The sequence below is a fragment of the Desmodus rotundus genome, chromosome 3, assembly GCF_022682495.2.
Source record: "Desmodus rotundus isolate HL8 chromosome 3, HLdesRot8A.1, whole genome shotgun sequence".
In the NCBI taxonomy this organism is placed as follows: Eukaryota; Metazoa; Chordata; class Mammalia; order Chiroptera; family Phyllostomidae; genus Desmodus; species Desmodus rotundus.
In genome coordinates, this window is record NC_071389.1 from 62,297,316 (window position 1) to 62,324,398 (window position 27,083).

General features: G+C 36.8%; 1 protein-coding gene across 1 annotated transcript in view; it reads right to left on the minus strand.

Moving 5' to 3' along the window:
* The window catches only part of COL24A1 (collagen type XXIV alpha 1 chain), a 307,987-nt gene that overhangs the window by 151,017 nt on the left and 129,887 nt on the right, over positions 1–27,083 (minus strand). The window contains exons 20-23 of the mRNA XM_024565351.4: positions 24,908–24,961; positions 23,372–23,416; positions 18,931–18,984; positions 17,505–17,549 (exon numbers count right to left, since the gene is read on the minus strand). Coding sequence (XP_024421119.2) covers positions 17,505–17,549; positions 18,931–18,984; positions 23,372–23,416; positions 24,908–24,961 — 198 coding nt within the window. The remainder of the gene's footprint in view (positions 1–17,504; positions 17,550–18,930; positions 18,985–23,371; positions 23,417–24,907; positions 24,962–27,083) is intronic.

The window sequence follows — 27,083 nt, forward strand, 5'->3', positions numbered from 1 at the left end:
GACCCAAGATTTATTCTAGAAGACACGACATATTCTGTACAGCATGTGAGGGCTTACGAAGTGTTAAATCTACCACACAGGATCTCCAAAATATTGTGTCAGACCATGAAACACATTTTATAGCAAATAAGGTATGGAAGAGGGCCTATGTCCATGGGATCTAATAGATCACTTGGCAACAAGAAGCTTCCCACCTGACAGTGCATTGGAATGGTGGAGTTAAATTGCCAGTGAGAATGTGATCCTTAATGAGGATAGACACCATCCTATAGGAAGAAAACTATATACACTGAGTTAAAGACATTTATATGGTACTTTGTCTCCCACAGGAAATACTCGTTGGTTTTGGAACCCAGAGCTAGAAGCAGAATTGGTCCTATCTACTATCACTCCTAATGTCTCCATGGGGGACCCTGTACTATCCAATCCCACAAAATTGAGCTCTGTAGAATGTAGGCCTTCGTCCTCAAAGAGGACAAATTTCCACCAGGTGACATAGTAAGAATCCTATGGCTGCCACCTAGCACTTCAAATGCCCTGTATCTAGGCACCAACAGGCAATGAAAAGAGTCCCCGTCTTGGCACAGTTAATTCACCCTGATCATTACCAGAAAGAAGAAGCCTGCTATCATTTGTGTTCCTAAAACTAGCTGCTGAGTTAAGTGCTATAATTTATAACACTAACTCCTAAGTTTTCCTCTGGAAAATAATCCACCAGAATCTTAGAGGAGCATACCCTGAAAGGTTATAGAGAAGTGGGTCCAAATGGCAGAAGGAGTGAAGTGTGGTGAACACCACGATGGGCCACCTAGGAACTCCTTCGAAGAAGAGTGTCTTGATCAAAGGTGTACTCTTCTCAGGGTGGCCCATACACAATGACTGCTTGGGTTAGAGCACAGAAACCCAGCCATTCAGTCCAGCACACAGAGGATAACATGCTTCCTGTAGGGACTGTTGAGACTTAGTGGGCCTCTATCAATTTGACTTCTCCCAATACTGCTTCCTCTTCCTCTTTTCACAAGTGTTGCTTCCTATAACACCCTGTAGCAAAATGCCATCTCGGCAATCTTTTTCTGGAATATTCCAATTGTGCTTGCAGTTCTTCCCTAACTGTGGGTTTCTAACCCCTGAGGGCCCTGAAACCACCGCAAAGTGTCAGTGAGCCCGTATACATGTGCTCAGAGTATTTTAAAGACATAGAAGCACAACAACTATATGTTGGTCTGTAAAAAACAATCTTTCTTGTTGAAAAGATTGGTAATCACTAAGGTAGAATATGTCTGAGCTAATAAACAAGGGAAGATTCCCTTTTTAACCAAAGCCCAAGATTCTGGAAAAACATGGGAAATTTCTACCTGTATTCAATGTTCTCTTATGTTTGGTAAACATAAGCTATAACTATCATACTTAGTAGTGTGGTCACTGAGGCACATACCCTAAACTGACTTTTAATACCTGGGTAGTGAGTATTACCATCTTTAGGATCAACAGAATGATTTATCCTTTTTTCTAAAAGGGAATAAATTGTTCTTTGCATATATGCGGTTTCTGGGGGTTGGCTCCCAGGTCCAAAGTACGAGAAAATAGCATTTGGGATATATCCCAAATGCAACCTGAGGGAGACTCTGAGATAGTATATGGAGTGAGACATTCATTCCTTTCCCTTTGTACTGAGTTATTAATCTTTTCTCCATATGCTGGGGATGGAAGTTATTGGGGCTCACCAAAGACTGAAGATACTTTGGCAGGAAAAATTATAGCTTACTATAATTTGTTTTACCAAATATTTGACTTACTTTAAAAAATATTCTTTAAGCCTACTTCTATTTGTTCAGTGAGGTTATGTTATATTATATGTTGAAAAATTTTCTATACTAATACTTAGTGTGAAGGAAATTAAAATAAACCAAATGAGGAAACAATGAAGCACAGAGATTATTCTAAATTACAATTTACTGAAAATAGGATATAAATAGCTTTATTAGTTGTTTTTTTTTTTCCTGGAATGAGGCAGGAATATAAGTAAATAAAAATGATTATTTCTCACCTGTACTATCTACTGAGTCTTTGAAACTAAGACTATGCCTAATTAGCCTTATTACTGATAATTTAAAGTTTCTGAAAATTAAAGATAAACTACAAACACTGGGCACTAACTATAGAAAAGAAAGTTACATAGAAAGCTTGTATTCACTGACACTGTAAAAAAGTACAGAAGTACCATGAAATACATTCATTCATTCATTTAGTCAACAAACATTATTTGAGAGTATAATACATGCCAGGTATTGATAAATAATGTGGAATATTTTATACAGTCAGTTAAATTTAGAATAGAGGCAAGCACTTCATTATTTTAGAGCTTCCAGATCAGACAACAGTTTATTTTGGCGTCGCACTTCCTCCACTTCAGACTCTTGCCGTTTGGATTACATAGGTCCCCAAAAGACGTAAGGGAAAGGTCTGCTCAGTCTCCAAACAGGGATTTCTGTCTCTGACATTTTCCTAACAACTATTTGACTCTTATTCCCGTGGACCATACAGATAGTCATAAAATAAAAGTTCAGAATCAAGTTTTGTTTCAGGAAGTTCTGGCAGTGATTAAAAGAATATGCCTGGAATGTCTACTCACCAGATGCTTTTACTCATCCTTATGTTATGGGAAGCTTGAGAATAGTGAGGCAACCGGTGCTGTTCTCCCTGCATTAAATTGCCTGGCAATGTTGTTCACATAGTCTGTTCTTTTGAATGAGTCTCTTGGCGATAAATCAAAGATGATAAAGTGAATAGTGGTAAGAGCTATCACTAATGTTTATTAAACTTCTTAGATTATTATTTTTTTAAAAGTAATTTGGATGAGAAATAAGAGAAGTTCTCCTGCTATGGCACTTTGTTGCAAAACATTTGAATCTCAAGTTCTTACTAGGAGTCTAACAACTAGCAGGATCATTCACAGAGAATGTGCATATATGCTTATAATCACAACACATTTCTCAATATAAAGCACTAAATTAGTCCTGTATTTATCTCATACAGGCCTCATAGTTGCGAGTTTTTTATAGCCATCTGAAGACAAAATTAGTACCAGAAAATCTACTGTCTGATGCCTTGCAACAATCCCCTCTTTCCACCAAATTCTCTGTACCTAAAAATGAGGAAAATCACAGCAGGATGTTGGTGGATTACTAGTCTACAGACATGAGCTCCAGTTTAGACCTTCAATTCTTAAGTATATCATAAAATAAGTTTTGGTCTCATATTCCCAATTTCAAAAGCAAGGAGGATGGACAAGACAATTCCTCTTATACTTTTCCATTCTAAAATTCTATAATTTAATCATAAAGAAGATGAAAATTACTCAGGTATTAAAAAATCTTTTGGGGCTTCTGGTGAAGAAGGCAGAGTAGGTAAATACAGTACTCACATTCTCCCATAACCACATAAAAGTTACAACTAAACTACAGAACAACTGTAAGTCAGAATAGCCTGAAATCCAGCTAAACATGTCCTATAACTGAAAATATAGAGAAGCCACAACAAGGTTGGTAGGAGGGGCATAGATATGAAACCGGCTTGTCCCTCACCCACATGTGGCAGTTAAAAATTGGGAGGAATAGCTTGGCTTTAGAGGTCCCCCCTGAGGATTGAGGGGCACCAGTCTCACACCATACCCCTAGTCCAGGGTTTCAGTGCTGGGAAGAGAAGTCCACATAGCTTCTGCTGTGAAAACCAGCAGGGATTGTGGCTGAGTGAGATGGAGGGCTTCTGATGTCCCAGGTGGTCCTCTTAAAGGGCCCACACACAGATTTACCATAAGATCTAGAGAAGGGACAACAGCTGGAAAGACACCAGGGACATATGGAGAAGGACTGAATTGTCTGGCATCAGGGCAAGTGTTAGAGGAGCAGCTTACTTTCAGACAGAAGCCCTGGCAGAGACCCTTGTTCCTTTGTTAAGCCCTGTCCCCAACACAGCCAGCAGGGGGAGCTCCCTATTTGAGTCTCCATCAACTTGCCTAACACTGTTAGCCCTGCCCTGGTGATTCCCTGAGATCCTGCCCCACCACTCAACTTGCGAGCTCACCCAAGCCTTTTCCAGTGGCTTTTCCATACAAGTGGCCTCTCTTGGCTCATGATGTGGTCTTTTCTAAAGTCTCTCAAATAGGCAGCATTCGGCCTCAGTGTGTCCCATACACTTTGCTAAGTGGCCCCAAGCCTGGCACTAGAGGCAGTCAGCCTTGCTTTGCTGCTTGGCCTCTTCCAGGCACTGCCAAGCCCAGTACAAGTAGCAGTCATCTGCAGATTGCTTTGTAGCTCAAGCTGGGTGGCCCCAAGGAAGGCACAGGCAGTGGCTGACCTCTGCCTCTCCTTCCCTGGAGGCCTCAGAGCTACCACACCTGCATCTAGTGTGGACAGATGCCAGGCATCTGTATGGATATAATCTTATGCCTGAACACGACCCAACCACCTCCACAAGTGACAACTCAAGGGGTGGACTCAGTGAGCATCAGAACCCCACTGAAGTTAGCAGCCAATCAGCCTGGGGGTGAATCCCTTTCATTAATGAGCCAACAGCAATTAAGACTCAACTACAATAGTCCTGGTCATGTAGCTCAGTCGGTTAGAGTGCCACCCTGACACACCTAGGTTGGCGGTTCAATCTCTGGTCAGGGCACATACAAGAATCAACCCACGGATACATAAATAAGTGGAACAACAAATCAATGTTTTCTCTCTCTCTCCCCCTTCCTCTCTCTCTCTTTAAAACCAATTTAAAAAAAGACTCAACAACAACAGGAAGGGGCACACAGCCCATGGTGTGGGTTGCAGGAGTGGGGGAGTTGGGTGAACCTGGAGTGCCCAAATCAGGTGACTGGGGAGGCTGCACCGCTAGGCCCTTTAGTACACCTACTATATAAAGCCACTGTGCCAAGACTGGGAGATGTAGCAGCTCTACCTAATGCCTAGAAATAAACACAGGGAGGCAGTCAAAATGAGGAGACAAAGAAACATGTCCTAAATGAGAGAAGAGAACAAAAGTTCAGAGGAAATCTTCCAGATGCAGAGTTCAAAACACTGGCTATAAGGCTGCTCAATGAACTTAGGAGAAAAGTAGAGAAACTTAGTGGGAACTTCAAAAAAGAGATAGGAAACATAAAAATGTAGATAGAAAACATAAAAAAGCACCAGTCATAAATGAAGAATACACTATCTGAAATAAAGAATACATTATAGGGAATCAACAGTAGAGTAGGTGAAACAGAGGATCAAATCAGCAATTTACAAGATAGGAAAGTAGAAACCACCCTATCAGAATAGAAAAAAAAAAATCCCCCCCAAAGAAGATAGTATAAGAAGCCTTTGTGACAACTTCAAGAGTACCAACATTCACATCGTGTGGCTGCCAGAAATAAAAAGAGAGCAATAAACTGAAAACCTGTTTGAAAAAATAATGACAGAAAACTTCCTTAATGTGGTGAAGGAAATAGACATACAACTCCAGGAAGTTCAAAGTCTCAAACAAGATGAACCCAAAGTGGTCCACATTAAGATAATTAAAATGGTAAAGGTTAAAGACAAAGAGAAAAACTTTAAAGTAGCAAGAAAAAGGTATTTAATTAACTACAAGGGAGTTCCCATTAGAATGTCAACTGATTCCTCAATGGAAACTTTGCATGCCAGAAGAGATTGGTATGAAATATTCAAAGTGATGAAGAGCAAGGACCTACAACCAAGATTACTCTACTCAGCAAAGTTATCATTTAGAATTGAAGGACAGATAAAGAGCTTCCAAGACAAGAAAAAAATTAAAGGAGTTCATCACCACCAAACTAATACTACAAGAAATGTTAAAGGGACTTCTTTAAGAAGAGGAAAAAAGATAAACAAGTATAATAATAAAATGGCAATAAATATATATCTACCAACAATTACTATAAATGCAAATGATTAAATGCTTCAATGAAAAGACATAGGGTTCTGGCTGAGTGGAAAGCAAAACAAGATCCTTACAGATGCTGTCTGCAAGACACTCAGATCCGATCAAAAGATACACACAGACTGAAAGTAAAAGGATGGACAAAGATATTTCATGGAAATGGAAACAAACAAAAAAAATCTGAGGTAATCATTTTTACACCAGACAAAACATACTTTAAAACAAAGGCTATAACAAGTTACAACAAAGAACCCACCAAATCCATTCCACTTCTGGGTATTTATTCAAAGAAAATGAGAACACTAACTCAAAAAGACATATACATCCCTATATTCATTGCAGCATTATTTACAATAGCCAAGACATGAAAGCAACTTATGTGTTTATCATTAGATGAGTGAATAAATAAATGGTGCTTATATATATAGTGGAATATGACTCAGCCATAAAAAAGAATGAAATCTTGCCATTTGCAACAACATGGATGGACCTAGAGAGTATTGTGCTGAGTGAAGTCAGACAGAGAAAGACAAACCTCATATGATTTCATTTATATGTGGAATCTTAAAAATAAAATAAACAAGCAGAACAGGAAAAAATCTCTTAAGATACAGAGAGCATTTGACAGTTGCCAGAAGGGAGAGGGACTGAGAGGATGAGTGGAAAAGGCAAAGGGATTGAGAAGTAGAAATTGGTAATTATAAAAATAGCCACAGAGGTGTAAAGTACACCCCAGGGAATATAGTTAATAATATGTTAATAACTATGTATGGTGTCAAATGGGTACTAGGATTTATCAGCGTGATCACTTTCTAAGTTATATAAATTTCTAATCACAGTTTCAGGGTTGCACAGCTGAAACTAATATAACATTCTACTTCAACTGTCATTGAGAAATTTAAAAAATTATTTAAAAATTAAATCTTTTGAATAGGTAAGAGATGAACATTTTTTAAAAAATTGGAATATTTTTATTTCATAGTGAGGAAGGTGTATCTAGCATTCTGGATATTCAATATCACTAAACAAACTACTTACTGACAACATCTACAGGAGGCAGCATTTGTGATCTCTCATAGATTTTACTTTATTGTTTTCTTTAATCTCATTGTTTAATTGAAAACCATCTTCTAAACTAGTGTGAGCACATTGAGAGTAGAGGCTGTGTTCTATTCACCTCGATGTTCATCTCAATGCCCATCTCATTGCCTAGCACCTTACCTGGCACACAGCAGGTGCTCAGTAAATGTCTGTGTATTAACGCAGAGCACAAATCGGGTGTAGGATTCTTAGTGAAAATTTTGAAATTGTGGAAGTTCCCAGTTTCTTTACACATAGAAACGTGATGGTCGTTATGTGTCTGGCATAAGTTATGACAAAATAAGGAAGGAAAAGGGAGATTAGAGAGTAAGAAGAATGTTTTCAAGTGACTGTCTTTATTCTCTCCTTCGGCAATGACAAAGCTCCTAAACTTCTCTGCCAACTGGTTGGAGTATGGTTCTTTACAAGAGCACTTGATTAACACATGGGACATTTTTTGGGCTCAAGTGTAGGAGAGCATCTTTAAGATATGCTGAACAAAAACCTGGAAAGCTCCCCTAAAAGGTGAAGATATTTTCCAGAATGAAATCACACTGGGTCACATTTTTCATTTCTTTTTGCTTTCTGATCTCTTGTGTTTTTCCAGATAGTTCTGAATATCTATCTTATATAGCATTGGCCTTACTAAGTGATTGGCCTATTCTTTGCTTCATTTCAGGCCTTCCAGACTATGTATGATGTTGCCCACTAATTCTCTAGTATTGACTTTCAGAGACCTTTGGTTTAGGTTTTGCTACACTGTAGAATATGCTAGGTAAGTTAGTAGTACTTTTCAGATAGCAAACTTCTTCTGGGTAGAGAACAGGTACTTGAGATACACTGTTGAAGATAATCATAAAAGCACTGTGCTGAAAATACTGAAGCTTAATCATGCCCTCACTGCCTGTTTGAGAAAGTGGAGTTACAACTTCTATTTAAGTCTTTTATCCACCTTGAATTTATTTTTGTGTATGGTGTAAGTTGGTGATCCAGTTTCATTTTTTTGCACGTAGCTGTCCAGATCTCCCAATACCATTTGTTGTAGAGGCTATTTTTGCTCCATTTTATGCTCCTGCCTCCTTTGTTAAATATTAATTGACCATAGAGACTTGGGTTTATTTCTGGGCTCTCTGTTCTGTTCCATTGGTCTATGTGCCTGTTTTTATGCCAGTACCAGGCTGTTTTGATTACAGTGGCCTTGTAATACAGTTTGATATCAGCTGGGATTATACACTAAGAGCCCTGAAACACCAATCCAAAAGAATCTATGCACCCCAATGTTCATAGCAGCACAATTTACAATACCCAAGTACTGGAAGCAACTTAAGTGCCCATCAGCAAATGAGTAGACCAAAAAACTATGGTACATTTACACAATGGAATTCTATACAGCAGAGAGAAAGAAGGAGCTCCTACCCTTTGTGACAGCATGGATGGAACTGGAGAGCATTATGCTAAGTGAAATAAGCCAGACGGTGAGGGACAAATACGTATGATCTCACCTTTAACTGGAACATGATCAACAGAAGAAAAAAGCAAACAAAATATAATCAGAGACATTGAACTTGATAACAATCTAATAATAGCCAGAGGGGAGTGGGTACGGGATAGTGGGGAGAAGGGATTTCAGGAACTACTATAAAGGACACATGGATAAAACCAAGGGGGAGGGTAGAAGCAGGGGAGGGAGGTGGGTTTGGCTGGGGTGCGGTAGAGAGGTGGGGAGAAAATGCAGACAACTGTAATTGAACAACAATAAAATAATTTAAAAATAAAAAGAAAAGTGGAGCAATTTCACAAAAATTCCATGTGAGTTCTCAGGTTCCTTATACTGCTGACTTTCTCTAAGGAGGTTAGCAAAGTGGCCCTGTACCCCATCATGCTGGTAATATCATCTTCCTCATTACTTAACTCAGTGCATGTGTAAATGTGGTTGGCCTGTATAACTTATACATAGATTTTCTTTACACAGCAGCATGAAGCTTTCATGCCAGAGCACCAGCAAAAAACCTGGTTTATGCTAAACACCTGCATTAGTTCTGGGAGACTGGAATTTTGGTATGCACTAGGCAGAGATCTAGGATTAGAATTCAAATCTAACAACCCAATTAAAAAATAGGCAACAGACCTGAACAGACACTTCTCCAGGGAGGACATACAGAGTGCCCCGAGACACATGAAAAGATACTCAGCATCACTAGCCATCAAAGAAATGCAAATTTAAACCACAATGAGATAACACTTCACAACAGTCAGAATGGCCATCATTAACAAATCAACAAACAACAAGTGTTGACAAGGATGTGGACAAAAGGGAACCCTAGCGCTCTGTTGGTGGGAATGCAGACTGGTGAAGCCACTGTGGAGAACAATATGGAATTTCCTCAGAAAACTAAAAATGGAACTGCCTTTTGGCCTGGCAATTCCACTGCTGGGATTATATCCTAAGAACCCTGAAATACCAATCCAAAAGAACCTATGCACCCAATGTTCATAGCAGCACAATTTACAATAGCCAAGTGCTAGAAGCAACCTAAGTGCCCATCAGTAAACGAATGGATCAAAAAACTATAGTATTTTACACAATGGAATACTATGCAGCAGAAAGAAAGAAGGAGCTCTTACCCCTTGGGATAGAATGGATGGAATTGGAGAGCATTATGCTAAGTGAAATAAGACAGGCAGTGAAAGACAAATGCCACATGATCTTACCTTTAAGTGGAACCTAATCAACAAAACAAACAAGCAAGCAAAATATAACCAGAGACATTGAAATTAAGAACAATCTGACAGTAAACAGAGGGGAGGTGGGAGGGGATAATGGAAACGGGGAAAGAGTTTTCGGGAACAACTATAAAGGACACATGGACAAAACCAAGGGGGTTGAGATCAGGGGAGGGAGGTGGGAACAGCTGAGGTTGGGGGGGCTGTGGTAGGAGGAATATGCAGACAACTATACTTGAACAATAAAATAAATAAAAATTATTACTGAATGTCAACTATATACATTCAATAATAAATAAATGAATAAATAAATAGAAACTCAACTGTTCCTAGAAATTTGCTGATTCGATTTTCTTAGAGAAATCTCTTGTACTTGAGATTTAAAACTATTAACATCTCATTTATAATGTAATAGTTAATCATAGAGTTACCTGCACCTGGTTTTCAGAGAACGGAGGGTTTTAGGAGAATTGTCTTATTTTTTTGCTTCGCTTCTATTTACCTGGAATTTTAGTGTCATATTACTTCTCTATTCACATCCACTGATATGTCCATATACTTTCTGTACCATTCCTTTTGATTTCACTGATTTACACTTCTAATTTTCTACACCTTCATAGACCTAATACTATTGTGAAATTAATTCACTGTGGCTTAACCAAACAAGTTATGCTATTTACACATTACAAAGATGATTCATGTCAAATACACAACCCTAAAGCATAATAACTTTAACACATCCATATTTTTTGAGATGCTTCTCAAACCACAGTGTGGTATATGGGGGCCCCCAAATCTCTAATTTCATGCAGTAATAACAGGACAATATATATGCATTAGAAAGACAACTGGACATCTTCCCATCACTGATAAGAAGTAGGTTGATACAGAGCAGTTAGTGATAACTGCTTTCAATCCCAGCCCTGCTCTTTCACTATCTCACCTGGACAAGTCCCTTAACTTCTCTGAAACCTAAGTTTCCTTTTGTATAAAATAGAAATAATTTTTTGGGGGAACCACCCTGACTAGCTTCAGAAGCTGTAACCCCCCATGGCTAAGGCTGAGTAAAAAGACCTTGGGACCCTAAGCCACTTAGGAGACAAATCTTATCTTCCTTGTAGGGGCACCTCCTATGCCCCCTTTCACCTCACCCTGCTTGGCCTCAGGCAGATGACTGGTTAGCCAATGACGGGTAAGATTCCTCAAAGGAGGGACAACCTAAGACAGGCATGGTCATGAAGGCGCCCTGAGGGAAGGACTTGGGGGCTATAGAAAAAGGGGGTGATGGACCCTTGTCCCTCGGCTTTGATATAGCCTGAGTCCTCATTCTGTCTGCAAGAAGTCTCCTAACCTCTTGGCTGCCTTACTTCCCCTGCCTGATTTAAGCCTGAAACAATACCTTAAGCCTGAAACAATCCCAGAGGTGGGTGCAGCCCTGTGCTGGAAAGGGTGGGTTCCCCAGGGAGATCAGGCCTGAGAAAGAATGAATAAAATCCTGTGAAACCTGCTTTGCTAAATACCCTCAATTTAAGTTATAAGGGTCCAAGCCTGAAATGAGCTTGTTTCCCCAAAGTTTTATGGTCCTTTAGCTATCTGACCCTGACTCAGAATAAGCCCTCAGAGTTCTTTGAATGTTATCTATTTGATTATTACTGCCTGACAATGATTGATGAGCTTTCCATTTATGCCCTGTATTTCTATGCAAATTAAGCCAATAAAAGCTGTCAAGGCAAGGGTTGGGGCACTCTCCCCTTGAGAGAGTGGCCATGCTGTCCCTTTTCCTCCACAGGACTCAGTAGTCCATGCGAATTTGTCTCATCTCAGCCACAACACTGTGGACACTGCTTGAAGATGACCGTGTCAATTTTTATTTCCCAGGATCTTTGTGAGGATTAAATGATACAATATATGCACAGTATCTGGCATATCACATATTTTCAATAAATGGTAGCTGTTTTTATCACATTCAGATAAACATCCTCATTATGGATGTGTCATGAATATACATTTAGTATAACTTTCCATTCTCTGAGAAAAATTACCACTCCCTGCTTTGTAGGAGATATACAACAGCTTTGTGTGGCAGGTATGTGCAATGTGAAAATAGGAGGGGGTAGATGACAGTTGGAAAGATAAATGCACTGAGACTAGGCCCTATGTAGGGGAAGTTGGTAGTGCTTTACATTGTTCTTCCTGTTTGGCTAAATGGTGACAGCAGCTTCTAAGACTTTTTCTCAAGGAAATATGAGTCACTTTTTATAATTTACACAGGTCCATCAAAGCTAGCATTTTCCTCTTAATGAAAATAAAAATGAAACTCATTAAATAAAATCAATGTATATTGATTATTATATCTGATAATAATTTCATGTAATACCAGAGAACAGCAAAACCAACTTCTGTATCAAATGAGGTTTTACGTTGAGTACTTCTAAAATGCAGTCTTCCAGATACTTCAAAATGTTTCCTGATTCCATAATAAATACATTAAATTTTGTTTCACTACTTCCAGAAACTAAAAATAGTCAATAATATTTTAAAATTTAGTTGTCAGGTCAGCCTAATAGATTACAAGGTGAAGTTTTATTTTGCATTTTCCCGAGTCTTTCTAACCATGGGTTCCCAAAGATGCACTTCTTGGTTCCATTTAAAGACAGGGCAAACTGATGATTGGTTGCAGAGAAAAGAACCTTGGAACTGGAAGTAGAAAATTCAGATTTGAAACCCAGATCTACCGTTCACTACCTGTGTGCATGTGAACAATCACGTAACTTCAATAAATTTCAGTTTTCTCACTTACAGAATGGCCGTAAGGCTTACACTACAAGGATTGTTTCCAGATTTAAAAAGATAAAAGGTAGCCAATAAATAGATTTCTTTTTTCTTTTTTTAATTTCCTCCTCTGACTCCACCTCTATTTGGTCTTGAATGAATTGGTTATAAACCAGCTTAGCATCAGCCATTGGAAGCTCTATAATTTTAAAGGATTTTTCATGAGAAGTGGAGTACCTGATTTTGAGGATTATCCATGGCCTTTCCTCTTCGTCCTCCTTTCTGTTCATCAGTCATTTACTTTATAATAGCACACCAGAGGGCAGGCAGAAAAACAGAGAGGACACAGTAGATTGCTTATGAAATCTTGCTAAATTGATAAATGAAGGAATAAGTGAAGTGAAATCAAATAGCTGGGCTATATTTTAAAAGATCAATCAATGTGGCCAGACTATAAGACAACATAAGAATCTTTTTAAGTGGGCAGAACAGTGGCAACTGAAACTTAACGCAGTCACGGTCACCTTATGAAAATAATTTCCAAGTTTTATCATTAAAATAACAGACCAGAAAAGAATCCTGAGAGTGAGTGACCGCTGATCATTTCCCAAAGACATCCTAGCTGACTGCTATGGAAAAAAAAGCTTGCATGGTTTTAAGTATCGACAATAAAGAAAATATAACAAGTTACCATCCTGCTCGTGGAGGAGGCTGTGGAGCCGCTGAATCTAAAATATTTAGTCTAGTTCTGTTTGCTCCAACTCCAGAAAGACTTAATGAAACTGGAGGCTAGCCAGAGGAAAGAAGCCAAATCAACAGGCGAAAGGAAGACTAGACACATTAAAATTCTCAGAAAAGAGCCATAGATTGTTAGAATTGGAATTATCTTTAGGTATCATGTATACCAATTCCTTATGCTTCCATAATATTCCTGATAATTCATAAGTAGTTATCAAAGGCCTATTAAATGCTGGAAACTTACTAGAATCCTTCCATTTTTGAAGCTTATGTCCAAAATGATCACCTCAAATATGTCTTAAATATATCCACTTCTCTTGTGCCCACTGCCAGCACCCTGGCCCAAATCATCTTTGTCTCACTTAGACTACTGCGATGGCATCCTAACCGGACACCCTCTTCTACGTCTGCTCCTCACAACCACGTACTGACTTCCCAACCCCCTGTAACTCATCCTAACCTGACACCCTCTTCTACGTCTGCTCCTCACAACCACGTACCGACTTCCCAACCCCCTGTAACCTTAAAACACAAGTTAAATCATGTAATTGGCTAACTTAGAATACTTCAATGATTTTCCATCAACTTTAGGATCAAGTCCAAAGTAATAAACTTGGTCCTCAATGATTTGGCTCCTGCCTCTGTCACTAATATCACCTCACGCTGCTTTTCCCTTGGCTCACCAAAGTCTACCTGCTCTGGCTTTCTTTAAGTTCCTCAGAGCAGCTAAATGCTTGCCCACTTAGGCCAATCACATAGAACAATAGCCATAACCACCAATGCAGCTAACAGTTACGAAGGTTTTACTATGTAACTGGCTCTCATGCTTTAAATGCATTTTCATGTTCAATCCTCACAAGAAACTCTATAAAGTACTAATTATTTTTATCATTTTACTATTGAGAAAAAATATTTAGGGAAATTAAATGTTGTTGTTGTTGTTTTTTTAATAGTAAGTGGCAAAGGAGAGAAGTATGTTATATTGCACCTTCCAGGAATGTTCTTTCTCCCCACTCTCCCCTCGCTAACTCACACCATTCTTTATGGTCGCCACTTGTTATGTCATTTCCCCAAAACAGTCTTTTGCATCTCCTGATCCAAGTTTGGTACCCTTGTCAGAGTCCTTTAAACTTTTCTTCCATAATATGTATCACAGTTTAAAATTATATATTTCTTTTTGCAATTATTTAATGTCTGTCAAACCTCTAAATAGACTCCAGAAGTCTCAGGGAGGCAAGGACCATGTGTTCAAAAAATGTGCTTGGATACAGATATAAACATCTGCTGAATAAATGATCGAGGAAAGCGATCTAAACTTCCTAATAATGAGATGCTGAATCACTCTATGGAAGTGTCTGTTTAAGTGCTAGAAATTCTTTTAAAATATTCTTGCCTACGATAAAAGTTGTTCTTTTAATGTCTATCTACTAATCCTAATTCTGGTTTCTTGACCAATACTGAAAAACTACGTTATTTTTTCTCGTACAGCTCTTTAAATATTTTCAGCATAGAGAGTTAAAGACACAGAGAGGCCTGGCAATTAAGGTGGGATAATTCCAGTTTATTTGTAAAAAAAAGAAAGAAAAAGAATGCTAGGGCTAAGAAGATAAGGGGACATTTTTTGAAATCAGAAACTTAATTAGGGAACGTTTATAGAAATTAATTATTCATCTATAGTAAATAAATCTAAGGGCTATATGAACATAAAATATAATGGGACTGCTGTACTTGGCCTGCTCTACCACAAACTGATTTATAACTTGTATAAATCTAGAAAGAAACAAATAAAACCAGAGGGGATCCAGTTAAATGCGATTAAATGCCTACACAGAAAGATTGGGGAAAGTTAAATCTAGCTCTATAATTATAATTTAGCTTAGATATCCCCAAAATTATACGACACAGTATAATGATTATATAATCATTATATGATGATTATATAATCATTATATGATGATTATATAATCATTATAATGATATAATGATTTTATGAAGTACAACTATATCTTCCAACATCTCAAAAGTTTTGTTTTAACAGAACTCTGGATTAGATGAACTATATTTCCGAGAATTTGACATTAACAAGATAAAATAAAAGCTGGTAATTACAAGAGTCAAACATATTCTCTAAGCATTTTATATATTTTAATTAACTCAATGTAGTCACTAAAGATTTTTTAAAGCCTTTATCTCCCATCCTTAAAGAGAAAGATGGAATCTCAAACTTGTAAGGTTCCTTTTGTTTGAAAGTTTATCTGATGCTTAAAACCTCTCTGCAACATCTAGGCCAAGTAACTGTTCAACAAACTTTAAAATATCCCAGATTACATTAGCTGACTTGACAGGGGCCATTTCACAATGTATATGTGTATCAAATTATAACCTACACTTTAAATATCTTATGACATTATTTGTCAAATATACCTCAGTAAAGCTACAGGGAAATCCCCAGCATGTTATAATGCTTTGGATTTTGAGTTTGGAACTCTGGGTTTACTTCTCAGTTCTGCAATTATTAGTTATACAACTTTGAGCAGGTTACTTAGTGTGCTTTTGTTTCCTCATTTCAAAAACTGGAATAACAAAATGTGTCTTTTCAAATTATTTGAGAATTAAGTGAAATGCCATAATATGAAACATCACTTGACATTATGCCTGGCACATAGCAAATGATCGGTCAATGTTAATTTCTCTCCAGTAACATAAATCGACTGCCTGCCTAGATAGCCTAGTTCTTTGGACAGCACTGGCAGTAGGTACTTATGTTTTGTCAAACTAGAGCAACCCTATTGAGTAAATAACACTTAGAAGTTGCTCTTCATTAGCATTTTAACTTTTGCTATTCATTCTAGTGTATATATATTTCTTAGGCAATTTTTCACTCAAAAATGGCAAAGTTTAATTTCTTTTAGTGGCCTTAGAGAAATATGAGTTACAATCATATTTGATGAGAAGGCTTGAATAATCTAATTGATGTAAATACTCCATTAAAATTTCCCTTCTCAGTAAAAACAAAAACAAAAACAAAAAGTTCACCTTCGGTTACTCAGAATTAATTGGTATGGCTACGATCTTTTAAGAGTAAATGGGCCCTGGCCAATATGGCTCAGTTGGTTGGGGTATCATCCCATAGACCAAAGGGTTGTGGGTTTGATTCCCAGTCAGGGCACATACTCAGGTTGCAGATTTGATCCCTGGTCAGAGTGCATACAAGAAGGCAACCAATTAATATTTCTCTCTCACATCCATGTTTCTCCCTCTCTCTCTCTCTCTCTCAAAGCAACTGAAACAAAATGTCCTCGGGTGATGGTTAAAAAAAAAAGAGTAAATGGATTATCTCCCTATTTTTATTAATAATTAATGACAAAACTAAGTACATCATTTTTATTAAATTCAAACAATTTCTGGCAAATAAATTTTCAATCTTAAAAAATATTAAATTGGTACATAAAAAACAAAGTATATCAGAAATGTAGTGCTGTTTTTCTATAACACAAGAAAATATGATTATTTAATTACTTAAGCTTATAAAACAATTTTTAAAATTTTTATTTTTATGTAAGTCATAAGATAGGTTATAGGAAATTGAATTTGCTCATTTAACCTATTAAATGGTATCTCTTACTTAGTGACAACTCAGCACACATGTAAATAAATTCATTTGAATTAATTTAACATAACACTTTGCATATGTTGTATAAGTTCATTTGTTAAGAGAATATTTTAGCTGGCTTTATCCATTGTAGAAAATAAAATTACTTGTAATATGAAACCTCCTACTTCTGTAGTAATATAAATTTTAGAAAGTCAAAATTTTTTGAGGAAAGAAATTATAATATTCTGATTCATTAGCGCTTGATTTACTCCATCTTTCAAATATAAAGAAAGGCATCTTCAAAGAACTAAACTATTTTTATGGTTTGATAACTTATAACATTTATTAATGAAAATTATAAGGTTTAATTTAGATTGAAATATAATCAGAACTAAAAATAGAGACCAAATGTTAGAAACAAGAATTCTCCTGAAATCATAAATATAATTTATATTTAGATAAAAATATTAGTAATTGTGTTTTCCCTCATTTCTCTTTTGTAAATATAGTGGGTTTTATTTGCCACATCACAAGTGAGTTTAAATTTGTTGTGGATAGGAATTGTATTCTGAATTTTATAAATACTGATCACAGCTAACATGATTCCTAAAAATGCTTACAGCTGATTAAAATACAAAAGAGCATAAAATAAACTCACTGTTTCACCAATCTTTCCAATGTTTCCTTGATCTCCTACTTCTCCCTGTTAGTAAAGAACATAAAGTTGCAAAAACAATTATTTTTGAACAAGATTATTCAAGACATTGCTTATGTTTTCATTTTTGTAATTATCTAGTTATAACCTAGAAAAAGGCAAAGGAAATCTCGGTTATTCAAAACTAGGATGGCAGTTCACTAGACAGCTTTTTAATCAAATATGGTCTTTCCTCTATTTTCATTCAAACAGTAATCACATATTTTCTTAAATTACATTCTATTAAGGACTCTTAATCACCTTTAAAACACCTCTACAAATACAATTTAAAAATAAAATATTTATTGAGGTGTATTCTGCAAAAAGCAGGTAGTAGGTGCTGTGGAAGATACTAAGAATACAAATAAAGCCCTTGCCCACAGGAATGCTCTATTTGCTTCAGGAAACAAGGTATTCACAATGCAGAGCTGAACGGAATACACGCCACCGGTAAGTAGTAAAGACGAGCACAGGAGCAGGCACCCTGTGTGCTGGTGCAGCTAGAGCTGGCTTCACTGGAGAAGTAAGGTCACGTCCACATCCATGAGTCACAGTCCCTAAAGCTGAAAACCCAAAGATTTTCACAGATCATGGGGTGGCAAACGTGTCCTAACCTGATTTATTTGGCAGCAATGATTTAGCTGATCTGAGTGAGGCTATATATAGTCTTGATTTATTTTGATAATCTGAATATCCTCACATTGCACCACAGAAATATTAATCTGTCTAATTATGGTGGCTGTCCCATAGCCTATTGGCATGTGGGTAAAATGCAGTGTAAAGACAACATTACCTTTTGAAAACCCAAATGTTAATGATTTCAAATAATGAATTATGAAAAGACATTTGAATTGACCCTGAAGAATGGGTAATATTTACATTGGTGATGAGAAAGGGCCACTTTGGGTGGTGAGAAATGGCATAAACAAAGGCTGAAATAATGCACAGATAGATTAATGAAAGGTAGAAGATCAAGTTCAGGGCACCACACATAGTTAATCTGACAGGAATGTATATATTTCTTTTTACTGAAACAGGGGAATAAACCATCAATTGCTACCTAAAAATGAATGATTATATTGCAATGTGGAGTAGTAAAATGTTACACTGCACTGGCCAATACTGTAGCCGCTAATAAGTAGCTGTTGAGCATTTGTTACTGGGTAGTCTGAATTGAAAAATGATGTAGTAATTTATAATATATGTGCTATTATATAGCACATATATTATATGCTCAAATGCTATTAGAACCAGTTTTAACATTATCACTGGTTCTCTCATTGAGTTGAGTGAAATATTTGACGTGTTCATTTCATATTTTTATGAAAATAATTATTTGATCTTTTTGAAAACTATACTTTATAACTGGTAATAAAGTCAGTTGCTTTACCTTTAAGCCTTCTGGTCCTGCTTCACCTATATAACCCTTTTGACCTGGTTTTCCCTAGGAGAGAATAGAAAAAAAAAGACTTATTTAATCATTCTAATTTTGAAAGTTTCCAAAGAATTCAGACTATTTGATGAGAATTCAGACTATTTTATCTGATAATTCTACTTTATCACACTCATCACACATTCATTCTATAAGGTCTGTCTACGTTGTGCCATTCGCAGCTCCCGGACTGGGCATGGGGGAGTGCGCCAAACTCGCCTGCCTTCTTAGAGCTTACATTCGAGTGAGGGTGCATCATTTGAAGAAAAACTAAAATATACAGCACGTGAAGTAGTGGTAAGTGTGAAGGACACACAATTATTAAGTGAGGAAGGGAGATATATACTGTTGAGTGAGTTTTGTTGGATTTTTAAATAAAATTGCCAGGGAAGACCTCACTGAGAAGGTGGTAGTTGAATAAAGAGTTGAAGAAAGGGTAAGTTATGTGGCTATCTGAAGGCAGAGCACTCCAAGAGGAGGAAACGAGCATGTGCAAAGCCCCTGTGAGAAGAACGTGCCTACTGTGTTGGAGAAACCATGAAGAGTCAGTGCAGCTGGAGCAGCATAAGAGAGAAGATCAGTAAGAAGACCAGGTCAAAGGAGAGAGTGGGAGATGGGTCATGGAGGGTTTGATAGTCCACAGTAAGGACGTGAGCTTTAACTCTGACACAGGAAGCTTTAGACAAGCTTTGAAAAAAGGAGCGCCATGATCTAAGTGTTGACAGGATCACTTTGATGCAAGAGCAGAAGCAGAGAATCCAGAGAGGAGTCTACTGCAATAATCCAAATGAGAAATCACAGTCACACAGATCAAGGTGGTTACATAGGAGGTTGTGACAAGTGGTGTAAGATTATGTATATAGTTTGAAGACAGTTATTCCAGGAATTGTTGACAGGTCATGTGTGAAATGTAAGAAAAATGGAAAAGTCAAGAATTACCATCTGAAAGAGGGACCAAATAAAATGGGGAAGACTGTTGCCAGTACAGATTTGGAAGGTAAACCATAAACTCAGTTTGGGATATTTCGGTTTGACAGTCTTGTTACACATCTGAATGGAGAGATCATGTGGTAGTTATATATGAGTCCATAGTTCAGGGGGTAGAAGGTTCTTGTATAAACATATACATTTTGAAAGTCACCAGCCATAAGATGGCACCAGCTTATCTGAGTGTAGACAGAAAAGAGAAATATACAAACCAAGCCTTGGAACACTCCAAAATTTATAATTTGAAGAGATTAAGACAATATGCAAATTTGCTGCCAGTCAGGAGGAAGATCACGCAAATGAAAACCGTGTTTCTAGGAGATGAGAGTGATCTAATCAAATTCTGAAGAGTGTAAGTATTGAGTAATATGAAGATTAAGAAACAATCATTGAATTCATCAACCTGAAGGTCACTGATGACCTTCACAAGATCATTATTGTTTTTGAGTTTGGGGGAACAACAAAAATGGTTTTAGCAGATAGGGTGAAGAGAAAATTTGGAAAGAGCATATATAGGCAATACTTTTGAGAAGTTTTACTGAAAAGGGAAGGAGAGAAAGGTAATACTTGGAAGGTAAACTGAAATCAATACGAGTTTTGTCTGCATTTTAATTTATTTTTAAATATATTTTATTGATTATGCTATTACAGTTTTCCCAATATCCCCCCTTTATTCCCTCTCCACCATGCACCCTCAACCCTCCAGCATTCCCCTGCACTTAGTTCATGTCCATGGGTTGTACATATAAGTTCTTTGAGTTCTCTGTTTCCTACACCATTTTGACCTCTTCCCATCTATTTAATGCCTACCAATTATGCTTCTTCTTCCCTGCACCTTTTCCCTGCTATTCCTCTCCTCCCCCTCCCCACTGAAATCCCTCCATGTGATATCCATTTCTTTGATTCTGTTCCTGTTCTAATTGTTTGCTTAGTTTTTGTTTTCATTGTTTTTCTTTTATTTTTTTTAGGTTCATTTATTGATAGTTGTGAGTTTGTTGTCATTTTACTGTTCATAGTTTTGATCTTCTTTTTCTTACATAGGTCCCTTTAACAGTTCATATAATATGGGCTTGGTGATAATGAACTTCTTTAACTTGACCTTATCTGGGAAGCACTTTATCTGCTGACAGCTTTGCTGGGTAGAGAAATCTTGGATGTAGGTCCTTGCCTTTCAGGACTTTGAATACTTCTTTCCAGCCCCTTCTTGCCTCTAAGGTTTCTTTTGAGAAATCAGCTGATAGCCTTATGGGAACTCCTTTGTAGGTAACTGTCTCCTTTTCTCTTGCTGCTTTTAAGATTCTCTCTTTATCTTTAATCTTGGCTAATGTAATTATGATGTGCCTTAGTGTGTGCTTCCTTGGGTCCAACTTCTTTGGGACTCTCTTGGCTTCTTGGAGTTTCTGGAAGTCTATTTCCTTCACCAGATTGGGGAAGTTTTCCTTCATTATTTGTTCAAATATGTTTTTAATTTCATGTTCTTCCTCTCCTCCTTCTGGCACCCCTATAATTCAGATATTAGAATGTTTCAAGTTGTCCCAGAGGTTCAAAAGTCTCTTCATTTTTCTGAATTCTTGTTTCTTCATTCTGTTCCAGTTGTATGTTTATTTCTTCCTTTTGTTCCAAATCATTGATTTGAGTCCTGGTTTCCTTCCTGTCAGTGTTGGTTCCCTGAATGTTTTGCTTTATTTCACTTTGGGTATCCTTCATTTGTTCTTTCATTTTTCGACCAAACTCAACCAGTTCTGTGAGCATTTTGATTACTAGGGCTTTAAATTCTCCATCTGATAGGTTGGCTGTGTCCTGATCGTTTAGCTGTCTTCCTGAGGTTTTGCTCTATTCTTTCATTTGGGCCATGTTTCTTTGTCTTGGCACAGCTGATAGGTTGTAAGGGGGCGGGGCCTTAGGTGTTCACCTGGGCAGGGCAGCCCTCCCTGCTGTGCTGCCTGTGGGGGAGGAGCCAGAGAGGGAACAGTGCAGCTTGCCTGCTCTTCTCTAGCACACTTTCCAATGGACTCTCATGTGAGGTTGGGAGTTTCTCCCACTGTGGCAACCACCATAGTCCATAGTCAGCTCTGAGTCTCAATTCCTCCTTAAGTTAGTCCTGCCCATGCAGCCCGCCCCTTCTGGCAGCCAGCCCCAACCACACAGTCCACTGCCTTGCCACAGTTTCTCAGCCAGGCCGGCCAGAGAGGTCTGCCACCTTGCTACAGTTTCTCTCTGTCCACTGCCTTACTAGTCTGGTTTTTCTGTTTGACTGTTTCTTTAATTCTGTGATTGTCAGAGTTCCATGCAGTTTGGTTTTCTGGTGCTTCTGGTTGTTTATTGATTTTAGATTGGTTGTTATCCTACTTTTGGTTGTGTGAGGAAGCAAAGGGTTTCTACCTCCACCTCCATCTTGGCCGGAACTCTTGTTCTTAAGATGGAAGAAATAATGGCATGTTTGTATACTGATAGGGTTGATCCACTAGGGAGAACAAAATTGTGATGATGGAGAGGGTGGGGACAATTGCTAGATCAATGTTCTTCAATGGGCAAGAGGATAATATATGTAGTAAGCAAGTGGAAGTTTTGACCTTGCTGGAAACGTGGCCTGTTTGTCCACAGTAACAGAGGAGAAGACGGAGTAAATGGCACTGATATAGGGAAGTGAGTAGAAGTGATGGTAGACTCTTGTGGAAGGCCTCCTCCAATTACTTCAATCTTCTCAGAGATCCTCACAAAAAAATACAAAAATCTTTCTTTTTCCCCAATGGGATAGTGGCAGTATATGTGCTAGTGAGGAAAAGGTGCAAAAGAAATAATTTCTGTCTCCTTAAGTGTTTTAAAAATCTGTGTTACAATATTCTCAAGAAAAAAGAATGAGATGTATTTTATGTGAGTCTAATTATGCCTTAAAATGCATGTAATGCGCACACCTTAACTACTTCATGATAACGTAAACTTTAGTTCATGCATATCCAAATTCTTAAAGAACTCATTTTCAGACATTGAAAATGAGTAATTCATGTATTACCACACATCTGGAAAAAAGTCGGCAGAAAATACATCTTATTAACTTTCCATAATTTTACTGACATACTTAGAAAACAGAAATTCCCAGAATGTTAATAAAATGGCTAAGGTATTTAGTTTTCTGTTACATTTCAAGAAACTTTATAAATAATTCACATAACTTACTAAGACCATAAGACTGCTAAAGAAACAAATAAAAATATAGAGGCATATATCAGGGATTAAAATATCCCTGAAAAATTCCAGTTATAGGCCTATTTTATTTGGGGGGATTGAATGGCTATCATTCTTTTCATTTTTATCCTTTGCTATATTTTAAAATTTGGTACTGTTGAAAAACCTTTACAGAATAGTCATTTTAAGAGGATAACTTTTTGAAAATTATTTATATGATACTTACTCTTGGTCCCAGTTCTCCAGAGGGTCCAATTGGTCCTTCTTCTCCCTTAAAATAATCAGAACATATCATAGCCTGAAGTATTTAAAAATGTAAATCCTATTCTATTTATTTTGAAATGTAAAGCTCATTCTGAAATATAATGAAAATAATTCTGTGATTTTTCTTGTATTTTAATTTTTTGTGACAACCCACATTGACTCTAAAGAAGATATGTATTTATTGTATTATTTTTAAATTGATAAATAATATAAGTTATATATAGAAAACTGAGAGTGAATAACAGTGAAAGTGTTATTCATACCAAATGGGGTTAATGTCTAGAGTTTCTTCTTGACTAATTTACAGATCCAATATTCTTGGGGTCAAATTACTTATAATTTCATAAAATATAAAATACTATAAAATTTTATGCACACAAAAACTGTATAGGTGGATAGGGAATAGAAGCAAGAACATAGGACAAGTAAAGAATTTTTTAAATTGAATTTTTAGAGAGAGAAAGGGAAGGGGGGTGGAGAGGTGGGGGGATGGAGAGAGAGAGAGAGAGAGAGAGAAACATCGGTTTTTTGTTCCACTTATTTATGCATTCATTGGTTGCTTCTTGTATGTGCTCTGACCAGGAATAGAACCCATGAAATCTTGGTTATCAGGACTACATCCTAAAAGACTAAACTACCCAGCCAGGACCAAAATTTTTAAAGCTAAATTTTTATACATTATTCTTAAAAAAATTTTTTTATTGTTATTCAATTACAGTTGTATGCCTTTTCTCCCCATCCCTCCACCCTACCGCAGCTGAACCCACCTCCCTCCCCCACTTCCACCTTCCCCCTTGATTTTGTCCATGTGTCCTTTATAGTAGTTCCTGTAAAACCCTCTCCTCACTGTCCCCTCCCCACTCCCCCTTGGCTATTGTTAGATTGTTCTTAACTTCATTGTCTCTGGTTATATTTTGTTTGCTTTTTTCTTCTGTTGACTATGTTCCATAGGTGAGATCATATGGTATTTGTCCCTCACCATCTGGCTTATTTACAAAAAGGTAATACATGATTTTATTCCATTTATTGACATGTTTTCTAAGTGTACTGATTTTTCACCTTCAAATAGAAGTTGATGTTAACACATCTGAACAATATATACAGAACTTTCTAGAATCATATATTCTACTCATTTGATTAACAAACATTTTGCTCAATTCACAGTTTAATTAAAATATAATTTATTTTAAAATATAAAATAAACACAAATAGTAAATGTAAACTTTAGTACATGTAAGTGGGATTCTAGGCTAAGATTTTTCAGTTGTTTCATGGAGACTACTGATATAAATCATTTAATGAATTCAGAACACTGTAAAATGATTGCAAATCCCATTCCATAACTGCTAGTATACAGTGGTAACCTGAAATCCTCTATGGCAAAAATTGTCCACAGTGAAGCAATGTTTTCCTTAATCAAAAACTAATGTCCCACAAAAATTAAAAAGGGAAAGATTCAACTAAAAATTGGATGATTGGATATTTATTTTCTCCATACCTGTGTTCCTTTGAGACCAGGAGGTCCAGGAGGCCCTCTGTTTCCAAGGAGTCCCTATAAAAGCAATGCAAGCACACAGTGAAAGTGTTAACATTTTTTTCAATCAGCATTAATCTGGAGATAGGCAACATTATTTTGTACCACTCATTTCCCACTAGGAAGTTATCAAAATGGGGTAGGAGGGTAGATGAACAGAAAACTACAGGGCATACAAAAAGTTGGGAAACATAGGATAAACTTATTTTTAAACAGTATGTTAATGTTCAAATAATCTGCTCAGTATGTTATTCTTCAATGAGACACCTTTTCAGAAAAAGTACTTCTACATTTAAAGCAATGGGTCCTATTGTTAACATGACAATAGTACAATAAATACATAATAGAGTATTCACAAAGTCTGAAAACAGGTGAACAGGATATATAGTATTTTAATCTGTTAAGAGACCAAGTCTGGAATACATCATTTGTACTAAATGCTCTTCAACTACTCTCCCTTTATGATACAAGCTCATAAAAAAAGAGAGGGCAATTTATAGAAGAAAATAACAAACTGAACATGATTAGAAATTTCAGTATTAAAAGAAATCTTTTGCAAATCAAAATGCCTGTTAAAAATCAAATGCTTGCTGAATAAAAATTGATCAAAATAACTAAAAAAATTCTTTCTACCTCAGAAAACACCCTATAGATCCTTCTCAACATGTTAATAGTTTTCTTATTCAGAGGGAACATTAGAACTAGTGGCACAAAAATAAAAGGACCATAAGAGACTAATATTAGCAATTATAGAAGAACAAATTGGATAATCTAGAAGGAATAGATAAAATTCCTAAAAACATGCAACCTACCAAAACTGAATCATAAAGAACTACATAATCTGCCCTGGCTGGTGTGGCTCAGTGGATTGATCACTGGCCTCTGAACCAAAGGGTCACTGGTTTGATTCCTAGTCAGGGCACATGCCTGGGTTGTAGGCCAGGTCCCTAGTAGGGGTTGTGTGAGAGACAGCTACACATTGATGTCTCTTTCCTTCTCTTTCTCCCTCCCTTCCCCTCTGTCTAAAAATAAATAAATAAAATCTTTAAAAAAGGAATTACAAAATCTGAACATAACTATGATTATTTAGGATATTGAATCAGTAATCAGCCCCCCCCCCAAAAAAAAAAGCCTGGAACAAGATGACTTCACTGTAGATTTCTACCCAACATTTAAAGAATTCATGAAAATCCTCCTCAAACTGTTACAAAAAAATTGAAGATAAGGTAATATTTCCAAACTTATTTTATGAGGCCAGCATTACCCTGATACGAAAGCCAGACAAAGACACTGCAAGGAAAGAAAATTACAGGCCTGGAGTTCTGATGAATATAGAAGCAAAAATCCTCAAAAAAATACTAGCAGAACTAATTCAATAGCACATTAAAGGATCATATGCCATAACCAAGTGGGAGTTACACTTGTGGTGTGAGGATTTTTTAACATATTAATATCAATGAATGTGATATACCAGAGTGACAGAATAATAAATTAAAATAACATGATCACCTAAACAAATGCAGAATAGCATCTGACAACATTTAATACTCTTCCATGATAAAACCTCAACAAACTAAAAATAAAGACCACATCTGAAAGTCACCAGTTCATATCATATTCAACAGTGAAAAACTGAAAGCTTTCCTCAAAGATTAGGAACAAGACAAGGATGCTCACGCTCACCACTTTTATTCAACATAGTACTAGAAGTCCTACCTAGATTAATTCATCAAGAAAAGGAAAGTAAGCTACCCAACTAGGAAAGGAAAAAGTAAAAACTCAGATCACAGACGATGGAATCTTGTATGTAGAAAATCCTAAAGATCCTACAAAAAACTAATAAACCAATTCAGCAAAGTTGTAGTATATATCATCAACATACAAAAATTATTTGTTTCTATATACTAACAACAAACAATTAAAAAAGAAAATTAAGAAAACAACCTAATTTAGCATAATATCAAAAGGAAAAAATACTTAGGAATGAGCTTATCCAAAGGGTTAAAGACTTATACACTGGAAATCACAAACCATTGCTGACAGAAATTAAAGAAGACACAGACAATGGACAGACATCCCATGTTCATGGACTGGAATACTTAACATGGTTAAAATATCCATACTGCCCAAAGTTACCTAT